The 23683-nt window shown below is 40.5% G+C and overlaps 1 protein-coding gene across 1 annotated transcript in view; it reads left to right on the top strand.

The window, feature by feature from the left end:
- Window positions 1-23683, top strand: part of FREM1 (FRAS1 related extracellular matrix 1) — a 175368-nt gene that overhangs the window by 122612 nt on the left and 29073 nt on the right. Inside the window, exons 25-28 of the mRNA XM_047700950.1 lie at window positions 1731-1995; window positions 10106-10520; window positions 17190-17391; window positions 18533-18677. Of these exons, the coding sequence (XP_047556906.1) occupies window positions 1731-1995; window positions 10106-10520; window positions 17190-17391; window positions 18533-18677 (1027 nt within the window). The remainder of the gene's footprint in view (window positions 1-1730; window positions 1996-10105; window positions 10521-17189; window positions 17392-18532; window positions 18678-23683) is intronic.

Here is a 23683-nt window from a genome sequence, read left to right as displayed (position 1 = left end):
AACTGAGGGCAGATGCTTAACGATTGAGCCCCGCAGGCATCCTGTAATGGACTTTCTTATGCATTATAGGACGTTTGGAAGCATCTCTGGCCTCTACCTATTAGAAGACTGTAGGAACCCCCAGTTACGACCACCAAAAATGTCTACAGACATTACCAAATATCCCCTGGGGGCCAAAGTTGCTACTCATTGAGAACCACTGGTCTCGTACTTCCTTGATATTTTATTTTTTTGTTCCTCATCAGACCTAACATCTTTTTAAATTTTATTGACAATTTGTATTTTTAAATTTAGAAATGGCATTTACTTCTCACATATTTCTAGTGTTCAAGTTTGTGCTCTGAAGTCAGATGGTTAGATTACAAATTCTAGCTCTATCCTGTATTTTATTATTTTTTAAAGATTATTTGCTTGCTTATTTATTTATTTATTTGACAGAGAGAGAGAGAGAGAGAGAGGGCAAGCACAAGTAGGGGAAGGGGCAGAAGGAGAGGGTGAAGCAAACGCCCCTCTGAGCAGGGAGCCCCATGTGGGGCTCAATCCCGGAACTCCAGGACCATGACCTGAGCCGAAGACAGACGCTTAACCAACTGAGCCACCCCTAGCTCCACCTTTGATTAATTGAATCATCATTAGCAAGTTAGTTAACATTTTTCTTTATCTTAATTTCCTCATTTATAGCCTAGGAGATTATATATAGCCTACCTCATAGTTAGTGTGAAGTTTAAAGAGCCTTACCCCTGTGCCTGACATAAATTAGAAGCTCAATATTGAGTTATGATTTTTCAAGTGAATAAAGTGAACAAAATTGGATTATTATCCTTAGTTTGTAAAACTGCACCATTCGTCCACATGTGGCCCACGTCTCCTCATTTATGCATTTCATACATGCATTCATTTATTCTCTTTTAAATATGTAATACACACCTGTGCAACCACCATACAATTCAAGGACTGGAATACTGACAGTAATACACATCTGCCCATGGGCTTCTCCCATCCTGCGGTGAGAACCATCATCCTGAATTCGGTGTTTATCTTCTTACTGTGGTTTATGGTCTTCTGGGACTTGCTCCTGCAAGGGAAAAATGGTAACAAGCTACCTCTGTGTTCCATGTGCCTCTAGTTCACTCCTTTCGCTACTGTTTATAATACAGTTGTACCATTAGATCAGAGCTTGCTTACATATTTACTTTTTGAAAAGGCATTTGGGTTAGCATTTTCAATGAGGACAGGGCTGCAGTGACCATTCTGGTCCCATCTCCTGGGGGCCAGTGTGCACTTTTCTCCAGCACACAGCTGGAGTGAAGTCGCTGGGTCACGACCAATGTGAATATCCTACTCTTTATAGCATGTTGCCAATCGTGTACCCATTTACATTCCTACCAGCGGTATCCTCTTCAACACTTGGTGTCATCAGAATTTTAAATTTTTGCAAATCAGAGAGTCACGACCTGGTTATAACTTCTTGTGATCTTGATTTGTATTTCCACGGTGATCGATGAGCTTGAGCATTTTTTTGTATCTCTGTTGGCCATATGTGTTTCTACTGCTGTGTCTTATCTGCTCCAGTCTTTTGCCTGATTCTTTTATTAACAATAATTCTATCAACCTTTCTAAACCATGGTAGTTTTGATTTCTACAGTTTGGCCTTTGGCTTTTTACCTTTACCTCGGACTTTTTTTTTTTTTTTAATTTGGGTCTTGACCACAAGCTCTTCTGCTGTGCAGGTGATATTGTCATCCTTGTGAAACCGCTGGTGGTGTCTAAAGGTGACCGGGGTTTCTTGACGACCACCAGTCTCCTTGCTGTGGATGGAACAGACAAACCTGAGGAACTGCTCTATGTCATCACCTCCCCTCCACGGTTTGGCCAGGTCGAGTATGTCCGCTATCCTGGAGTCCCCATCACAAGCTTCAGCCAGATGGACATAGCAGGACAGACAGTCTGCTATGTGCATAAGAGCAAGGCAGCTGTCTCCCGTGACACCTTCAGGTGAGCCCCAAAGAAACTTTTCAGAACCCCTTCCCTGGATTAATGCCTAGACAGACCAAAGGTGGCAGAAAATGAGTTCTTTTCCAACTCTGATATAGCAATGGTCTTCTGCTGCCTAGATGTATGAAAGGTGGAGGTGTACGATTAATTGGACAATAACAAATCAAGAAATTAGAGCCTGTTGTTTAAAAAAAAAAAGCACATCTAAATGCCAGATGTTCTAGGGAGAGGAACTAAACACCTTTGAGTCCCAGCTAAGGAGAAACTAAGTGAATTTTCTGCTTTTATGGGGTATCTTTTTCTATCTGAAGAAAGGTATTTAGTGGTAAACATTTGGCACAAGCAGACATGGCTTTTTGACATGATGTGTTCCAGGATCTACATCATAAATCATATTGTTATCAAGTGTCCCCATAGAAACAATGCTATAACTGGGGGCTGTAAACTTATTTAAGAATTCTGTAACAAATAAATCATTGGGATGAATAACAATCTGGTGAAAAGACAAAGATATGACATTAATGAAAGTCCACATTCATTTAAAATATTGAAATCTATTTCTAGTCATAAGACTAGAAGGAAGACAAACTCTAGAGGAGCAATCACTTAGCAGTCCCCAGAGCTGCCTGGTCTCAAGGTCCTTGATAGAAATCCAGATCTCCAGGGCTGGGATGAGAATCTAAAAATCTTGAGGTGCCTGAGAGGATAAATGGGTTGACCACCCAACTCTGATTTTGGCTCGGGTCATGATCTTAGCTTCCCGAGATCTAGCCTCGAATTGGGCTCCACACTGGGCATGGAGCCTGCTTAAGATTCTCTCTCTCCTTCTGCCCCTCGCTGTCACCCTCACCTGCCTCTCCCCACATACCCCATCCTGGCACTCACTCACTCTCTCTCTCTCTCTCTGTCTGTGTCAACAAATAAAAAAGGAACCTAGAAATCTTGGTTAGACTAGCCTTTGGGGGAATCATTGTACCTTATGCAGTCCTGAGTTTTACCAATTAACATGGAGGCCCTGAGACCATTGGTAATTTGCCATACTTGAAAAGCTTCTGACCCCCAGTACAGTTTTCACCATGTCAGAATACAGCTTCCAATATGGAGCCTGGCTTACTCAGTCAGTAGAACATGCAACTCTTGATCTCGGGGTTGTGAGTTTGAGCTCCACAATGGCTGTAGAGTTTCCTTAAAAATAAAATCTAAAAAAAATACAATCTTCAAAAGAGCACTATAAATTAATGTAAATGTAGCACTTATCACCATCATATATTTTCTCTCTCTAAATTCTGTATGTTTGCTATGAGAGACATTGTTTAAATGTCAGTAAAGATGATTTTGCATGCCTTCTTGGAATTGTAATTTGGAAAGATGGTTAAGATAATTAACTGTTAAAAAATTTGGGGAAGTTTGAACTTGTATTTTCTTTTTTTTTTCTCTTGACAACATGTCCTTAATAAGTAGATAATCATTTGGTTGATCAATATCCAAATAACAATTTAATGTTTGAGTGTTGCTAAGCATTAACTAAAATGTCAGATGTGGGGATTCCTTTTCATGCTGGTTCTTTCACTCTAGAAGTGGTAGAGTTGTAGACATTACACTCTCTACCACTGTGCGTAGACTGTGTAGACACAGTCTTGGGGTCAGTTACCACCTTCATTACTTACCACTCTGTGGTCAAATCACACTTCCTCCTGTGCTCTTGTGTCCTCTTTGTGAAAGGAAATGATGCTCATAGTACTTGTTTTGCGGGGGTAATGGGAGGTATAAATGGGTTTATACATGTAAAGTACTTAGAAAAATATGTGGCACATAAGAAGAATGAAATAAGTATTAGCTGCTCTTATTACTACTATTATTATTGATACTATTGTTCTTATCATTGTTTATTATGTTCTTTCCTTGGCCCCCTTTTTCTGCCAATGTTTACAGTACCAAGATTAATCTTGGAGGAAAGAAATTACAAAGAAGAGTGATGATTGTTCTTTCTTCCCCTGTTACTTATGGAGGTTGGGTGCTTCTTGGCTTAATCAATGTATATCAGATTTAGGGCTTTTAATTTTACACCCATTTCTGGAACTGCTTACTCCTGTCCATTCCCACTTTCCCTGGTCAGTGCCCATGGGAGAGTCTGTGGAAGACGTTCATAACCATTTGGAGAAAACAGTGACCCCGCCAATGATGTTTGGAAATCAAGCTTAGATATTAATCAGGTGGTGTTGAGAAGTAGAGAATGAAATGCAAAATTTCTGTATGTGAGGATTGAAGATACTCTAAAAATTTCCTAATCCACATTCATAGAGAGTCATACAAGATGACATTTTAGAAATCATTTATCCTAGGAATTTTTAATTTTATTTATTTTTTTTAAGAGGGGGAGGGGCAGAGGGACAGGGAGAGAGAGAATCTTAACAAGGCTCCACGCCCAGTGCAGAGCCCGATGCCGGGCTTGACCCCACGACCCTGAGATCATGATGTGAGCCGAAACCAACAGTCGGATGCTTAACTGACTGAGCCACCCAGGTGCCCCAAGAATTTTTAAAATATTTAGATCTTGAAGAGATTTACTGGGAAGATTGATAAAAATACATTCTTGACTCTCACTCCAGAGAGATGACTCTGCTAAATCCAGTCTTGGGCCAGAAATCTGTATTTTTCAAAGCTCTCCAGAAGATTCTGAGGCAGTCAGGACTAGCAATCACTGGTCTGGTCCAGTCCATTGTCCCAAGCACATTCTATGGAGCTTTGAGGATTTACAAAAGCCCTCTTGGGGCTTCCCGGAGACAGAACATGGAGGAATTGAATTGGTGAGGCTCTGGGACCCTCACCCCAGTTTACTGATAAAGCTTTCGGGGTTTTTTTTAGTGTTTAATTGTTGTTTTTATGTTTTGTTTTGTTTTTATTGTCTTTAGTTTGTTTTGTACACTGGGCTCCTAGGTAGGATTTTCTTTTAGCAAGAAGCCTGTGGCTCTATTTCTCAGAGTGAGTAATTTGGGCTAATAGTTACACAAAGATGCAAAATGACCTCGGTTGGTACAGGGAGAATGCAATAAATGACAGGGAATCCAGAGTAAGAAACGACTCCCTTGTAGTCCTGTCAATCCTCCTTATTATTTCAAGAAAGAAATCTCAGGCTGGGGCTCGTTTGGTTTCAACAGCTCTTCAGTATTAACTGCTTTCCTTTTTAGCAGACAATACTGGCCTTGGGTTCCAAGCCGTTGGACCACAATACCTAGCTAGAATTAAAAACATCGTTTTCTTGTATTTATTTTTGCAGTATTTATGGGATTAAGTTTTTAGTAGTAAATATTTTCAGCTTTTCTAGTTAAAAGATTTTCTCTTAAATACGTTTGTTTAACTACAAGGGTGAGTTGATCTAAAGCAAAATATTTTGTGATAAGAGTATAGGTGGTAGAAGAATGTGGCAAAAATTATGAAGATGTTGCTTGAACCTAGGAAACAGGGGTCAGAAGACACTGATTTAGTCCAATCCCTTCATTTACGCAGAGGAAAGCTAGTATTGCTTGAATACCTGTGATGCGTCAGGCAGTGTACTAGACTTTTTTGTCGATCATTTTCCTTAAGCCCTACGTCACTACTTGAGAGAGATGATTTGGTCCCATTTTATGCATGAGGAAACCAAGATTCCAAGAGGCATAGAAAATCATCTACATTGATGTCACTGAGTATCAGCCGAACTGTGGAGAAGATCTCATTTTTAAGAGACTTTTTTCTATTGTACCAAAAATTCATGGAGAAAATGCACCTGTGGGAAGAAACCTCCTCAATGTGTCATTCTGATGTTTGGCCAGCAGTCTGACATATTTATAATGGAGGAGCCTAACATCTGCCCCAGACCCATGTTTTAATCTTGTCATTTCACTCCCCCAGTCATGGGCTGCTGTGTTGTTTGTCAGGTGGAGCTAACCCAAAGCTGAGAGTCAGTCTTAATGAAAGTGTGCAATCGTGGTGCTTTTAAAAATTAAATAGATGCAACCAATCTAATCACCTAAATTTATGTCGCTTGCTGTTAAATCTGGCAAGGAATTTGGCTGGGTAGGAGAGATAAATTCTGTGGCAGAGAATTTTTTCCCCCTTCTCTTTTTAATGTAAGATATGGCAGCATTAATTAAACGGGGGAGCTTAATGGTCAGATTTTACCTTCTGCAAAAATATTTTGTGAATCATAAATTTCTCCTGCATTGTTTGGTGCTGCTGGCCTGGAAGAAGGATTTGGCAGCATATTCGAGGACAGATGACACCAAGTGATTAGCAAGCTGACTTCAGCGGCTGGCAGCCGGGGACTCAAAGAACATGCTAATGTCCTCCATTTTGACATGCTGGCTGGACTTTTTTTTTTTTTTTCCTGAGGAACTGGCTCTATTTATGATTCCATTTTTATCTTTTAAATGCCATGACAGATGGCAGATTCTTCAGCCAACTCTCTTGCCAGGAAACGCAGAAAGCCTGAATGCACCACCGTAATGGTGAAATCAGACCAGGCAGGCACCCCAGACGAATCTGAGAGCCATTCCCCAAATTTCATGAGGACAGTGGTCAATCCTGGTGGTGTCTCTTTTCAGAGAGGCTTAATGAGGGAAATGAAACAAAAATGGATCCACAGAAGAAGCTGCCCCCTTGATACCACCAGCTTCTTTACCTTGGAATGGATGTCATCGTTGCAATGGCACTGTTGTTTCAAAACTTGAAAATAGATCTGGAAGGTTTCTTCAGGGGTGGTGGGGGAGAGCATTTGGAGGATCATCTGGTCAACCTTGGCGGACGCGAACAGCACTGACCTTGGTGGCCTTGTTCTGCTAGGCTTGTTTTGACTGGGAAGGCAACCATGACCGTTCCCCCTGTCTCCCTCTGATAATATGACTAGTTTGCATTGTTACTCATGAAAGTAGAAGGAGGTGTTTGATCTGGTCACGTTTAGATATTTCATCCTTTTCACCACTGGCTTATTAGCTTTCGGTCAGCACAGACAGCTGCCTCGGTGTCCCAGCGGGAACACTGGCCTCAGTAAACATATTTCTTACTCCTATATGGTCCCTGGCTTCCCTTGCCCTCAGTCCCATCTGTCTGATGGCAGCCTGCCTATTTCCGATGTGGTCAGTTCCCCATCATCAGGCAGGGAGGAGTCTGAGAAGGACAGCCTGAATCCGAAGACAGCTTCAGTGTCCTCACGCAGGTCATGCATTGGTAGATAATTACGGCCATCCTGAGGCTGAGCTTCGAGGTGTTTTCAGAACTCAGTCTCCATTGGGGAAAGTCAGAATGCGCGCTGGTGACTCACTCAAGCCCCCTTGACACTCCTTACTCCTGATCCCTGTCTCACCCCTCCTTTCCCCTTTTTTCTTCACCCATATTTGACATGCTTTTAATGGGGTACACATTCCTTAATTTCTCTGATTAATACTAATGCTAAAAATGCATGTCCTTGGGGCACCTGGGTGGCTCAGTGGGTTAAGCCGCTACCTTTGTGATCTCAGGGTCCTGGGATCAAGTCCTGCATCGGGTTCTCTGCTCAGCAGGGAGCCTGCTTCCCTCTCTCTCTCTCTGCCTACTTGTGATCTCTCTCTGTCAAATAAATAAATGAAATCTTTAAAAAAAAATGCATGTCCTTTGGCTTAAGTTTGTGCCAAACTATAAACAGCTGATTTAAAACTTTCCACAATAGCACATTGTGAGATAGGGATCTGATAGGGAGTAGAGAGCCACTTTATTTGAAATGGGAGGCATGAAGCATGTTTCTGGAGGGGTGAAGTGGAGAAAAGAGAAATTGGAGACACTGAGGGAATGCCTCGTCTCCTTTTTTTTTTTTTTTTTTTTTTCTTACTTTGGGTTAGATGATAGGCTCCAGCGAAGGAGACCTGGAAAAGTAACAGGAAAACAATGGAATAAAAGCATAATTCCATGAAAAGCTCTCCCTAAGAAATCATTATTTTCTTTTTTCTTCTTTTTTTTTTAGATCATGATTTTCATCTTAAAAATGCATATCACTTGACATTTGAAACTGCCAAAGGACTAATAAGTACAAAGATGAAGAACACACAGATATTTTTCTGGGTGTGTTTCCTTTTGCTCTTTCAAAAATAACTAATTTTGTAAACACTCATGATACAGCAATGAAATTGTCCTATTTGCTTAGAACAGACTTAGAAAACATTTAGTTTTACAAAAGAACAGCTGATTGTTTTGTTTTAAGGAAACTGATTTTGCTCAGTGTACAATTCTAAAGCTAGAATCTTTATCCAGACTGTAAAAACAATGCTGTGGAGAGAAAAAAGAAAAACAGGTTAAATTCTTTACAAGTCAAGTTGTGTGAAATGTCAAAAATTTGCTTTATTTGTAAAATTCCACTTAGTGAGTTCACTTAGCAGAAAGGAATAGATTGGTTTTTCCTTGCATCACATTGTATTTTCCTTGTAGGCAGTCTTATCAACTAGATAATTAGAAAGCTCAAACATTTTAGCTTAACCTTCAAAGTAAAATCTGTGCTCAGCCAAACTCCTGTTCCTTTCCTGTCTGTCCAGCTGCTCCTTTCTCTGAGCCCTCTGCCTCAGGCAGGCTGGTCGACTGTTTGTGCTCCTACAACCTGGTTTCAGGTTGTCTCCTGTTCAAAAGCAAAGCAATCAACCCTTTAACCCTGAAGGACAAGACACACTTTACAAAGAATAAAGAACTTGTCAGTCAAATTTGTCAGATTAGCAAAATAAATATAAACCTCATATCTTCTCTAGGTTAAAAAAAAATCGAAAGAAAATTCTTAAGTAATTCCAGGTTATATTCTACTAAAACATTTTTTTTTTTTTACATCTGTGGAATATAAGAGTATCTCCTCCATGAGTATTTCTAGCAATCACAGTACATGGAGAAAAACTAACAGATAGAACTCCAGGATTATTTCGAAGTACATCTCTTTGGTCTATGATGAATTCATCAACTCCACTGAGAGCAGTGATTGGCTAACTTCTTGGAGTTTCCATACTCTCAGTTGCCCTTCAAGTCAAATATACACATGGACATGTTCTAAAGATCATTTTGATTGGTTTTCATGTTGACCTTGGCAGTGGTGGGTGGACTGTGATTTAGTGATCAATGAATTCAAAAAGCACGTTATGGTATCACAAATCCAGGGGCGTGTGACTGATTTTGTATACCTTGAGTTGATATCATTTGAGCTTTCTCTCTAGCATTCTGTGGTGGTGCTCAGGTACCACAAGTCTGTCTTTGTGGTTTGTTAAACTGGCCTGTATTAAAAACCCTTTAAGAGCAGGAGGTGTGGGATCCGGAATCCTAGTTCCATTCCCAGCTTTGTCTCCTACCTGCTTTATGATCTCCCACTACATCTGTACCTTTCTGATATAATTTGTTTTTCTTTAAATTAGGTAAGTAATCCTTGTCTGGTGTAACTCCCATATATATTGTAAGGGGCAAATATAGAAGCACAAGAAAAATTTGAGGGATTAGAGCATCATATGATGTTTTAAATTTAAATTTAAATCAGCGGGAAGCCTGCTTCTCCCTCTCCCACTCCCCCTGCTTGGGCTCTCTCTCTTTTTCTCTGACAAATAAATAAAATCTTGAAAAAAAAATAATAAATTTACCACAAAAATACAGGAATAAAATGAAATTGCTAAAATTAGTCACTGGATTGGCCCCCAATTATGTCTTAAAAGCTTACCTCATTAAATGCCTACAAAGAAAATACAATTGCAAAATTATAAACATATAAAATGAATGTACTCTTCCAACTCATGCAAGGGATCTACTAGTATGTGAAATTCCTGTTTGAGGCAAGGAATTCTACTAAATGTTGACGAGCCTGAGAAGTACACTGGCAGAATGAGGCTGTTCTATCACATGAGTATGCCGCATTGTTGAGAAAACACTTTTGGGTATAGAATGTTGTAGGTAATTTGTGTGTTACCTCGTGACTGGTTTAAAGGATAGAATGATGTCCTTCTGAAGAATCTGCCCTTGGGCTTTCATTTGAGTCCCAGCACAACATGTCTTTTAGTAAAAGGTGTGTATTATTATCATTTCATTCCAGTAGATTCCACAAGATTCCATGCTGAAGGCTGCCCTTGCCTCTCTTTGCCAGATTCATCATCAGCAATGGCCTGCAGACCAAACACGAGGTGTTTGAGATCATACTGGAGACTGTGGATAGAGCCTTACCTGTGGTGACCAGGAACAGGGGGCTGAGACTGGCTCAAGGGGCCACGGGCCTGCTCTCCCCTGACCTCCTCCAGCTGACCGACCCTGACACTCCAGCAGAGAACCTCACCTTCGTGTTGGCCCAGCTCCCACAACATGGCCAACTTTGCCTGCGGGGGACAGTGCTGCTTCAACATAACTTCACTCAGTGGGATGTGGACAACAGGGATGTGACCTACAGGCACCTGGGAGGGGATTCCCGGGCTGACTGCTTTACCTTTGTGGCCACAGATAGGACGAACCAAGGCTTTGTGGTGGAGGGAAGAGTGGACCAAAAACCTGTTTCATTCACCATCCAGGCAAGTATGATGAGCCCATTAGTCATTGCCACAGATGTAGAGAAAACAACTTTCCTCCATTCCTTCCTTCTTCCTTTTTTTTTTTTTTTAAGATTTTATTATTTATTTGTCAGAGAGAGAGCACAAGCAGGAGTGTCAGGCAGAGAGAGAAGCAGATTCCCCGCTGAGCAGAGAGCCCGATGCGGGACTCAATCCCAGGACTTTGAGATCATGACCTGAGCCAAAGGCAGACGCTTAACCAACTGAGCCACCCAGGCATCCCAACCTTCCTTCTCTTATTCAAATATGTTCTGTGGGGTGGGTCTACAGCATGCCAGGCATATTAATATGGACATATTAATGCAAAGCTTATTCATATGGACAAGACAGTTGCACGAGTCCATGACAAGACCGAAAGAAACAGAAAACATGGGCTTTGGAGTCAGACTTGACTAGGCTGGAATTTGTTGACTAGGTTTGTTATTTATTAGCCGTATGACCTTAAGGGAGTCCTTTAACTCTTCTGATTCAACCTTTCGTCCTTTGAAAACCATGCCTTACAGCATTGTGGTGAGAATAAAATCAAGTTAGATATGGCAGGCACTAGTATATTGCCTGAAATATAGTAGATATTCAATATCTTGTAACTACTGTTGTAATATCTAAGTGTTCTATTACGACGATACCTATTGGTTCGCATATCTGGTGGCTTTTTAATGGTTTTCAATTGAATATGTGAAAAGTACAAGGCAGCATCAATATTACACATGAAATAATGATGGGAAAACAACTGTAGTAGCTATGAGTGTTAGAGCATTAACTGTGGATCAGACCCACTTCACATAAAGCTCATTTCCTTCTCAGGAAGAAGGGAGTTTTATTATCTGCATTTAATAGGTGTTCAGGAGTTCACAAGCTCAATAATGTGATCAAAACCATATAAAGACCCATGGTCTTTCTGATCCCCAGTTCTGTGCCCTTCCTCTGGCACTGCTCTGCCAGAGTTATATTGACTATTAGGATGATTCAGGGAGGGCATAAGGTATTTTTCCTTTTTTAATCAAAACACATCACCCTTGACTCCACTTTCTTTGGATGTAGTTTATCCTGTTCTACACACTTCTGCCAACCGTAGAAGAGATAAATTTACATGCCCCAGTACCTTCTGATTATGTGAAATAATCATAATTTTCCCTGCTCTTTAGTCTCTGTATTGGTCAGCGGTTTTCAGGGGGACAGCACAAATGGGATGTATATAGGGAAAGAGAAAGGAAAAAAAAAGAGATTTATTTTCAGGAATTGGCTCACCATTGTAGATTGTAGAATCTGACATGTCCAAAATCTGCAAGGCAGGCCAGCAGGATGGAAATGCCAGCAGGAATTGATGTTGCAAGTCTCAATCTTAAAGGCAGTTGGGAGACAAAATTGCTTCCTATCTAGGGGACCTCAGTCTTTGCTCTTAATCAGTCTTCAACTGATTGGATGAGGCCCACCCACACTATGGAGGGAAATCTACATTACTCAGAGTCAACTGACTGAAATGTTAAGCACAACTAAAAAATACCTTCACAGCAACACCTAGCCTGCTGTTTGACTAAACAATGAGCATTCTAGCCAGCAAAGTTGACACATAAAATGAACTATCACAGTCTCTATCTAAAGTGGGATCTGAGTAGAAAGGTGGGGAGTCATAGTAGCATAGAGTAGATGCAGGATGAGTCTTTGGCTCTAGGAAGGTCCAGAAAAATGTCATAAAATTATGATGCACTGGGAGAAGAGACAAGGTACTGATGTCATCAGTACGAAAGAAGTACTTTGTATGATGTAAAAATTTTTAAAATTATATGTCTCAATTGTTATTTGTCTCATCCCAGCCTTCAACCTATTAATATATTTTTTCCTGATTCCTGACTGCCCACTCTAGGTAGAGAAATGTAACTGTACTGTCCAACCAATAATACTTTTCTTGGTCTACTATGCTGCAAATTTATAGGAGTTACACATTCTAAGTACAGGCAGGAAAGTTCCTTCCTACCCTGCAGAGTAGAGAAGGAAAAGGGAGTAGAATTTAGAAGAAGTATCAGAACTTAAATCAGGCCTGTTCCAACACCAACACTCATCTTACAGAGCATAGCTATTCTAAGAGAATGATCTCTTGGTAGTTGCAGAATTTACTGATTGGAGAATGTTGGATATATGTTGTGAAAGTTCTTTTTAATCCAAAGCACAAGGTATTTTTTTGTCATAAAATTAAATTATTTTTTTAAGATTTTATTTATTTATTTGACAGAGAGAGAGAGAGAGAGATCACAAGTAGGCAGAGAGGCAGGCAGAGAAGGGGATGAGCAGAGAGCCACTGCTCCCCACTGAGCAGAGAGCCCGATGTGGGGCTCAATCCCAGGACTCTGAGACCATGACCTGAGCCGAAGGCAGAGGCTTAACTCACTGAGCCACCCAGACACCCCATAAAATACAATTATTGTAGACAGGGACAGCCTCAAACTTTCTCCCATAATTCCCCTGAATTTTCTGGTCTTTCAGAGTAGAGAGGTCAGGCAATTTAGGAATTAAGTGACAGATGCCCCTCAATATCTTGCTTTCAAGGGCTTCTTTGGTGAGACAATATAATGTCCACCACTGAGTCACAAGTTGGCCCAAATAAATCTCTCAAGTGTGGGTGTACTACTCTTTTGGTCCCATCCTGAGTGGAACCAAAGGCAAAGCTGCCGGACTTCACAAGTCTAAAACACAGCTGCATTTCACTGAAACATGCACAACCTGACATCCTTGTTGTAGGAAATCATGGCTGTGTGACCAGGACACCGCCGTCATGCTTCAGTGAGTCCTGTACTCCTCTAAATGGGGATGGGGCTGGGGGTAAGGGAGGAAGGACCAGTGTCGCTGCCCTCTATGGTTTACCTGGTCTGAGATCATTGTCGGTGAATCCAGCACAAGTTCTCAAAAAGTTCTCAAAAAGAAGTAGCCTTCTTTTCTTAAAAAAAAATAAAATGGCTTGGACTCCAATATTTTGAAATGCTTCCGACTTACTAAGCCAGAAGAGCTGTTTTTGAAGAAGTTTAACGGGATTAGGGGCAAGTGTGACCGAAGACACAACAGGAGACCATGTAACCAGAGTTTTTATTTTTTTTAATATTTTAAAAATATATTTTACATATGTTAAATATTTTAATATATAATCTATTAAATATATAAGAAAACTTAAATATAAAATATATTTATATATTTATATAAAAATTTAAATATAAAGAAATTCAAATATATATAATAATATATATTTTTTAAATATTTTTAAAACAAATCACAACAGGCATTTATTCCTTTCTCTCTCTCTTTTTTTTTTTTTTAAAGATTTTATTTGGGGCGCCGGGATGGCTCAGTCGATTAAGCGTCTGCCTTCGGCTCAGGTCATGATCCCAGCGTCCTGGAATTGAGCCCCTCGTCAGGCTCCCTGCTCAGCGGGAAGCCTGCTTCTCCCTCTCCAGCTCTCGGGCTGTGTTGCCTCTCTCACTCTCTCTCTCTGTCATAAATAAAATCTTTAAAAAAAGATTTAAAAAATAAATAAAATCTTTAGAAAAAGATTTTATTTATTTATTTGAAAGAGAATGAGAGAGAGAGCAAGAGAGGGGCAGGGGCGGAGGGAGAAGCAGGTTCCCAGCGGAGCAGGGAGCTGGTTGCCGAACTCGATCCTGGGACTCCGGCATCATGACCTGAGCCGAAGGCAGTTGCTCAACCAACTGAACCATCCATGGGTTCCGCATTTATTCCTTTTGTAACACTTTTATTTTTAAGGAAAATGCAACATAAACCCACTCCTGCACTCAGCTGGTTATAACATTGAGGGTTTCTTTCCTGGCTCCGAGTATTTTTATTTTTCTCACCTGCCATTCGCCATCCCTCCTACTGACCTCCTGGCCATCATGAGTAAAGCGACTTCTCCCACAAAAGGCCATGATAACTACGTGACTCCCCGCCTCCCAGCCAACTGCACAGCTCTGAGATTGTCATGCACACTTTTTAGGAGAGGAGAATGACTGTAACTTTCGAAAATTGTTGTTGCTTTCTTTGTAAAATAATTGTTTATTGTAAACAATTCATAAGCTACAGAAAGGGACAAGAAAAAAATCCTTCGTAGTCATACCACTCAAAGATAAGTACTTCTGGGGCACCTGGGTGGCTCAGTTGGTTAAACATGTGCTTTTGGCTCAGGTCACGATCCCCAGGGACCTCGGATGGAGCCCCGAGTCAGGCTCCCTGCTCAGCAGAGTCTGCTTCTCTCTCTCTGCCCCTCCCCCTGCTAGCGCTCTCTCTCCCTGTCTCTCAAATAAACAAAATTTGAAAAAGCAAAAAACAAAACAAAGATAACTACTTTTGGTGGCTTCCTTTCATTCTTTTATTCTGTGAAATTAAAAAAGTAGGAGGGTATGATATGTACTATCAAGCATATTGCCTGTTTCTACCCTTCATTGTGTTATGAAAATTTCCTAATGTCATTAGATTTTTTTTGAAAACCTAATTTTTAAAAGTTGAATAAGACTCAGTGCCAGGTAGAGATGGTTTGTAAATCCCCTGTTGGACTTGTAGTTTTATGGATTTGTTTTGTTAATTGCTATTATAAATTATATTTAGTGAACATATATATGTATAGATGTGTATGTGTGCGTGTGTATATTTTATATATATATGCATATATATATGCATATATATATATAAAATCTCCACACACATTTTGTGTACACATCTAATTATTTCTGCAGGACATACTCAAAAAAGTGAAAGTTTTGATCAGAGTATATATACTTTTGTTTTATATATATATAATGCCAAATTTCTCTCCAGAAAATTTTCACTAATTTGCACCCCTACCAGCAAAAGATAAAAATGCCTGGTCTTCCAAACAGTTACTAACATTCTTGTAAGTGAAAAAAGAACTTTGCCAACCTGAGAGGGAAAAAAATATTTGATTGTTAGAAAATTCTCTATAGAAATACATAATGAAACCTCATATTTCCCCCACCCCATGCAACCGAACAGGTTTGTGTCAGTGCTCCCAGAATTTTGTCTATGTCTGTATGAACATACAGATGAGCAAAAACGGTACTGTAGTCATCTCCTCTGCCACAGCTTACTGTTTTGTTTTGTTTTTGTTTTTGTTTTTTTACCAGTTCACATTCAGTTGTGGAAATTATTTATTTTCAATGCTTCCTACCTCGGTTTTTAAAATAGCTGAATAATAGTTTATTATATCATCCTCTACCAGACTATATGAGTCTTATCATGGTACTTACTCTTTACTCAGCTAGGGTGAACCAAGATTTGCAACAGTATCATTTGGGGATAAATGAAGTTAAGACCTGAATGGATGGGAGTAAGAGGAATAGGCACCATGGTCCCGTACCAGTTGTCTAGTATGAGTGGCCAACTGTGCTTATCATTCAAACCTGCTCCTTCCCTAACTTTCTTTTTTTTTTTTTTAAGATTTTATTTATTTATTTGACAGAGAGAGATCACAAGTAGACGGAGAGGCAGGCAGAGAGAGAGAGAGAGGGAAGCAGGCACCCTGCCGAGCAGAGAGCCCGATGCGGGACTCGATCCCAGGACCCTGAGATCATGACCTGAGCCGAAGGCAGCGGCTTAATCCACTGAGCCACCCAGGCGCCCCCTTCCCTAACTTTCGACAGTCATTTGCAAGATGGACCAAGATTCCTACCACACCCTACAAGACCCCTTTGCGGGGTCTGAGCCTTTGTGCCTCTCGCGCTCGTGAGTGATTGCCCATCCACTCAATATCTTCACAAATTGAGTCTACTTACTTAGTTATGTGGTTCTCATCCTCAGTGAAGTAAATACACAAATGCCTGTAAATAATCACCTTTCATTATTTTTCTTACCAAAGCATTTCTGGGCATTTTTGTTTGGTTTGTTTTTTTAAAGAGAGAGAGAGAGAGTGCATGAGTGGGAAGGGAGGGACAGAGAGGGAAGAGGAAGAATCTTAAGCAGGCTCCATGCTCAGCATGGAGCCCACTCAGACCTCGATCTCACAACTCTGAGATCAAGAGTTGGATGCTTAACCGATTGAACCACCCAGGTGCCCCAGTATTTCTGTTTTTTATTCAACATTTATGCCATTTGAGCAAAGATGTGTCCCCAAAATATTCAATTAATTCGTGATGCATATCCTTATGTAAATGTTCATAGCTTATTTCTTATCACCAAATACCGGGAAAATGGAAGACTCCTCCTCGGGAGCTAACGTTAAGTTTTCAATACAGTTCTTGGGTCCATTTTAATGTATTCATTCAACAAATACTCCCTGAGCTGCTCTTACGGTTCAGGTGCTGTACCAGGTGCAGGGAATAAAGGAAGGGGTAGGGGTAGGGGTGAAGATGTGATGTGTGCCAGCAGAGAGCTTGTGTCCTAATAGGAGAGTCAGACAACGGACAATTAACAAGCTGGGTCAAAGTTTACAATGGAAAGTTAGCTTCTGTTCCAGGCATTATGGTATTTACTGAGGATACTGTGAATGAGCCAACCTGTAACAGAAATGAATAAATGAGGAAGATAAGGAATCTGAAATTTGGGCTAGATTATCACTGTTAACCATTTAGACCCTATGTTGCTTGGAGATGAGAAACCTCTGTATAAGACTGTACGTCATTATTGATTATCCAGGTTGACCAGCTGGACAAAACAGCCCCCTACATCACACACTTGCATTCCCCTTCTCAAGTGGGGCTCCTGAAAAATGGATGTTATGGGATTTACCTCACTTCCCATGTGTTGAAGGCATCAGACCCTGACACCGATGACGATCTGATCATCTTTAAGATTTTACGAGGCCCCCAGCATGGACATCTGGAGAACACAACAACAGGTACTTGCCTTCCTTAATCCTTGTAATTGCTCATCTTAAAATACCCCATAGCTGGCAAGGCTAGAGAGTAATTTAATTAAGTGTAGGCCCATTTGGCAAACACTCCCCAGGGCTTACCGATAGAGGCAGTTTATAAATCAGTATTGGTGCTACATAGGGTTTGAGGCTGAGCAATCCTAAATTCATCTCAAGTGGGAGAATCAAGTACTGATGCGCAGCTATTTATTATTTTTTTAAAAGATTTTATTTATTTAACAGAGAAATCGCAAGTAGGCAGAGAGGCAGACAGAGAGAGAGGTAGGAAGCAGGCTCCCTGCTGAGCAGAGAGCCCAATGTGGGGCTCTATCCCAGGACCCTGAGATCCTGACCTGAGCTGAAGGCAGAGGCTTAACTCACTGAGCCACCCAGGCACCCCTGGTAGCCTTTTTTTTTTTTTTTTTTTAAAGATTTTATGTATTTGTCAGAGAGAGAGAGAGCACAAGCATGGGGGAGCAGCAGGCAGAGGGAGAAGCAGGCTCCCCACTGAGCAAGGAGCCCGATGTGGGACTTGATCCCAGGACCCCAGGATCATGACCTGAGCTGAAGGCAGACACTTAACTGCTTGAGTCACCCAGGCATCATGCAGCTGTTTATTATTTACAATTCTTTGTAACAGCCAGATGGTAATATAGTCAGAGGAACACACAGTGTCAGGACCAATTTCATATTTGTGACTAATTTTTTTTTTCTAGAAGGAATTCTAAATGATGTCAGTTCATTAAACAAAAAAAAAAATTGGGAGGGGTATCATAGTTTCTCTGGATTGCATATTATTTCTGCTTTATGAAGACAATGATCAAAATATGTCACTAAAAAGGATGGCACAGAATTAGAGATTTTATTACTGGATCTTCCTACTCTCCCTCTATTTTTATATTTTCTTTAAGGCACAATATTTCTGAGCCAAAGTAAATTTTAAAGCCTAATTTAGGCTTATTGCATATGACTTTTAAGATACTTGCAATAATGTTAATTTCTTTAAAAATAGCTACTTGGGCTGTTTTTAAAGCTCTGCTTAAAATAAAATTGCCATATAATTTATCAGCTTTTATTTAATAGCTTGCTTGATTTCCCATGAAATTCATTCATTTCTTTCTTACAGGTGAATTTATCCATGAGAAATTTATCCAAAAGGACTTAAACAGTAAGACCATTCTTTACATCATAAGCCCGTCTTTGGAAGTGCATTCAGATATCATGGAATTTCAAATCATGGACCCCACGGGGAACTCTGCCGCTCCTCAAGTGTAAATTATTTTGCTTCTTCAGTGGTCCTATACATAGTAATGTCCAGAATATATCTGATTATGAATGTGAAATATTCATTTTAAAACAAAATCCCAGGATAAATTGGTAGGCCATTTTAGAAGCTCGTCGAATTTATTTTGGAGAAAGAATTTTCTTTCTACTGGGAGATAATGGGAAAGCCAGTAGCCTTATATGCTTTGGGAATATTAAAAAGTTAAGGTATAGAGTGCTGGATCATTCATATTACTCATGTAAATACATGCACTTTGGCACATAGAGCAGTTTCTGTCTTGATAGTTCACTCACACCCACGACTGAGCTTGCAGGCTCATGGACAAATCATGCAGGCAGAGGTCACTCTAGGACTGTGTTAGTAACCCGTCTTTGAAAATACCTACAGCAGGAAGAATGGGGTAATCAGGAGAGGCCCGCAATACATCTCTTCCCTCCAAAGAAACCAAAAAACCCTCCCAAATGATGACTTGTGACTGCTTCTGTAAGTTAAACTGATCACAGGTAAGATGAAGGCAGCGTAAAGGGAAATACCAGGTAACAGAAATTGTATGAAATGTACAAGGGTATTAAATCCTCACAATGAGCAAGATGAACAGACCATCCTAATATTTTGGACTGGGCCCCTGTTCTAAATTCTCTTGAATGCAGGGCTTGAATAATTTACCAGTTATCAGATAATCACAGAAAGTTTCATCAGAGTCCGATTCTCCTTATGCTGTGTTTTTCTTTCGAAATTTGACACACTTTCCAGGGCCCTCATAGAAAAGTTGCTCATTTATCCTAAATTCAGTGTTTGCCGTAACCTCATCAATCTACACATTGTGAGAAAGCACAGCCTCTTTATGGGCCTTTTATGACAGAATGTGAATGAAGGAAGACAACAAATTCACCTCTGGTCTCCCCATTTTTACTTTTTCTGACTGAATTGTAGTTCCAACAATTGCCAGCAGAGGTCTCTATAGTCATTGTTAGAAAAATGTATCCTCTGCAAAATTCATTCCCAGAGTCCCACCTCCACTTGCCCTGATAAAGAGTAGCACCTGGCCCAGATTCGTAACCTTCACAGATTTTTATTGAGTGGCTGTTATATGCTACATTTGCAGTACTAGATGCTCGGGAAATAGGCATGAATAAGGAAGACCTGGGCTTTGACATTAAAATATAATCATGAGGTTATAAAACTAAAATGGAGGACCACCACCCATTAAACTGATCTTATGCAAGAGAAATGATTCCTTGGCATTAAAATCTTTATTGAAAATATATTACCTAACTGCACCTTCAGATGGGTGTCTTCCAGTTCTCAAGAAAATGAAAAAAAGAAATCCCGCTCCAAAATCATTAATAAATTGATATTTGTTTTTTAATAATTCAACTAAAGAATGAGACTATTGACCAGACTTGTCTGTGACCTAATGCTGACCGCTGCTCCTTCACATGGGGAACATAGCATGGCTGACAGGATTTTTTTTCTCCAGCAGTGATGCTGGATTGATACTGCTTCAACTGCAAACCCTTTTCATTCCTCATGGTTACAAAGGACATTGCTTTTGAAGACAATTTGTGTTGTTAAATAATTCTCAGATTTATAGGAGAATCCCAAAAGAATTTATAACCTTAACTGAGGCGATTTTAAATAGACTTCTTCTTCTGTGATACCAATTTTCACGTAGGTCGCTAAAGAGATTTCTAAATCAGCTGGAAAGGATTGGAACCAGCAAAACAAGAGGATGAAAAAAAATGTCTACCAGGGGTTAACCCAGAAGTCATTTTGATTTGATTCTGACATACCTTGTTTTCTTTAGGGTGGTAGGGGGAGATAGAAATTACTCAGCACTTATCTTCATGATTTGTGAACAGTATAGCTATCCCTAACCTCATTTATAAATAGATTTTTTTGGAACAAGAAGCCCATTATTCAAGTAAGAAACAATGTTGTGAATAGTTGTCTTTCCAAAACAGCCCACAAGGACCTAGTTACGTGTATAATATATGTTACAGGTATTTACAGGACAATTGTTTTCTATTCCTTTTTCTTTTATTTAAGATCTTGTTTTTTTGAGTGAGCAAGAGAGGGAGCGAGTGAACAAGCAGGGGGAGGGGCAGAGAGAGAGGGAGAAGCAGGCTCCCCGCTGAGCAGGGAGCCTGGTGCAGGGAGCCTGAGCAGGGAACCTGGTGCAGGGTCCTGGGATCATGACCTGAGCTGAAGGAAAACAATTAAGCAAGGGAGCCACCCAGGCACCCTCTACTCTGCTTCACTGATCTTCTTTAATCATCCTGTTGGGTCGATCTTTAATCAACCCAACCAGCAATCAGGTACCATCATAATCTAGAGTTTATACATGAGAAAACTGAAACACGGAGATAGGAGGTGACTCTTCTCGGCTCACGCAGCTGATTAGTGAAGGAGCTGGGATTCAGGTCTCGAGTCCACAGTTCTCCTTATCACACTGAAGAACTTCTTAGCCACTCTTAACAAATCAGCTAGACTGGCCTACCAGGAAAGGAGCAGCAGACTTACCTCCCTGCTTTTTCTCGTCATTGGCCACCCAGGCAGCAGAAAAGGAGGAATACATACTCTTCAAGGACTTATGTTTTAGGGTTTTTTTTAAAGTACATTTCAGCTATTAATATTAATGTGCGCTCCATGTCCGACACACTGGTACAGAATTATGGTATAGATAACAAAGGGAAAGCCACTGGACTTAGAGTCAAGGAACAGGGCTCGCGCTTTGGGTCTGCCATTGACCTAGGTGATTGCGTAAACCTTAGTTAACTCTTAGGTCAGATGAGGGTGGTACCATGATTTGCTTAGAGAAACAAAGGAGATAAAACACATGAGAGCATCTTGCACAGTTTAAGTCCTTGACAAATGTGACTTGCCGCGGTGATGGCTGTTGTTCATTCACGTGAGTTTAAGACTGACTGTTTGAAGAAGTATCCCGGAGATGTCTGGGGGCCTATCTCTAATTAGAAATAAATTCTGGGATGATTCACAAAGTAAAGAGTCAATATTATTATTAATCAATAAACTAAATTATTAATCAATAAGCTAAATCTTATATAATTTTATGCTCTTGGTTGATTGGGTTTGAAAGGATTAATAGATTAATAGTCCATTTATTTGGAGAGGTGAAAACTTCCCTGTAATAAAGCTAAAGGGACCATTGAGTACAATCTGAGGCAGAAGGAAGCTCTTTTAAAAACCAAGAGGGACCCACATTCAGAATCTTGATTGCTAGTAAATCTTTGCTATGGCAGCATTTCTACAGAATATCAGTTTTGAAGGGTCAATGGATACTCCATTAGACAAGGTGTTAGGAAATCTAGATTTAATCAAGTTGTTGCAGGAGCCTGGGTGGCTCAGTCCTTAAGCATCTCCCTTCAGCTCAGGTCATGATCCCAGGGTCCTAAGATCCAGCCCTGCATCAGGCTCCCTGCTCAGCGGGGAGTCTGCTTCTCCCTTTCAATTTCCCTCTGTGTGCACGTGAGCTCTCTGTCTCTCTCTCTCAAATAAATAAATAAATCTTTAAAAAAATAATCAAGTTGTTGCTAGCTAGCTAGCTTACATGCTTTTTAACCGCATCACTTCCCAGAGTCACGGAGATGCTTGTACGGAGTAGGCATCTGCAACAGGGATATGGTATGCAGCATATCTCAACTCTATTTGACATTAGAACCCCCACCACTCCACCCCAGACTAGCTCATGGAACAAGTTTTTCATGGAATACATTTGGGAGACATTTTATCGTAAATAGAAATTATTCTAGAACACTGAGATGCATGTACATTTGCATAAAGACTTGATTTGGCCAAGTGCCTAAACTTCAGGCACTGTGCTAGGTACTTTCACATATGTTGTCTAATTTAATCTGCAAAATGCAATCCTCTGAGGGTGATAAGGAATTCAGGCTTAAAGCATTTAAGTAATTGGCCAGAAGTCATGAAATGAAAGAAAGGCAGAGCCGAGCATGAATCCTGACCTCGCCACCTCCAAGTGAGCACTCATCTTGGTGGCTCAGGCCTTGGCATGACTCAGTCCCCGCCGTACCAGTCCTCTAGCCCTGCTCCCATCTCAAGACCATCCGCAGAGCTCCCAAGCCCAGCTACGCAGGACTCACGCTTTTCAAAAATGCCTCTGCAGACCACAGATGCAGACAACTTCTAACCAAGGCAGTTTCTTCTCATGTCTCCTGTATTGACCTCTTTCATGTGGCCACTGGGGGAAAAAGTAAACTTCAAAAAGAAAAGTTGACCCATGCTGAAGTTCATCATCTCCCTGGGTCGCTTTTCCAGCTGCTGCCCCATTCCAAGGACTGATTCGTCTCCTCCCTCTGGCTACCCTTATCCGTTCCTGGCTTTGAAAGAGAAGGGACAAAAAGAGATCAAACAGTGAAGGAATTCCTAACAGGCGCACCCTGCGATGTTTGAGCGACTTTTATGAAACACCTTGCAGGGGAAGAGGTTGAAACTCTGGGCTAGCTGAAGTTTTCACATTACCTGCAAGCCAGAAGTTGGAGCATTTGCCTCCGGATAGATTGAAGAAAGTGCAGAGGAAGGGAAGGGAAATGACACTTATTAAGCACCCACTGTGTACAGGTGCTCTATACATATTAATGAATTTTAATTTTCATCTGAGTATAATTCTCATTTTAAATCTAATGAAAACTGAGACCTCAAGAGACTGGGTAACTGACCAGAATCACACACTAATAAGTGGTTGCAAGATGTGTTTGACTCCACAGCACTTGGGTACTCAGTGTTTCGGGTACTCAGTGTGCTGCCTCTTGGCTAAACACTGTTTTCCCATTACCACCAGAGAAAGACAAAAACGGAAAACACAGGTGTTCATAGCATGAGATTATGGAGATTAATAACATCCTTTTTGAATTGATAAGTTTTAGAATACTCAGAAAAATATTTTTTAGCCTTTCAATGTTTCTTAAGTCATATGCTACTTGATTATACATGAAGATCTAGGTGGAAGAA

The sequence above is a fragment of the Lutra lutra genome, chromosome 13, assembly GCF_902655055.1.
Source record: "Lutra lutra chromosome 13, mLutLut1.2, whole genome shotgun sequence".
Lineage (NCBI taxonomy): Eukaryota > Metazoa > Chordata > Mammalia > Carnivora > Mustelidae > Lutra > Lutra lutra.
Note: the sequence above shows the minus strand (reverse complement) of the source record. Positions and strands in the feature narration are given on the sequence as shown.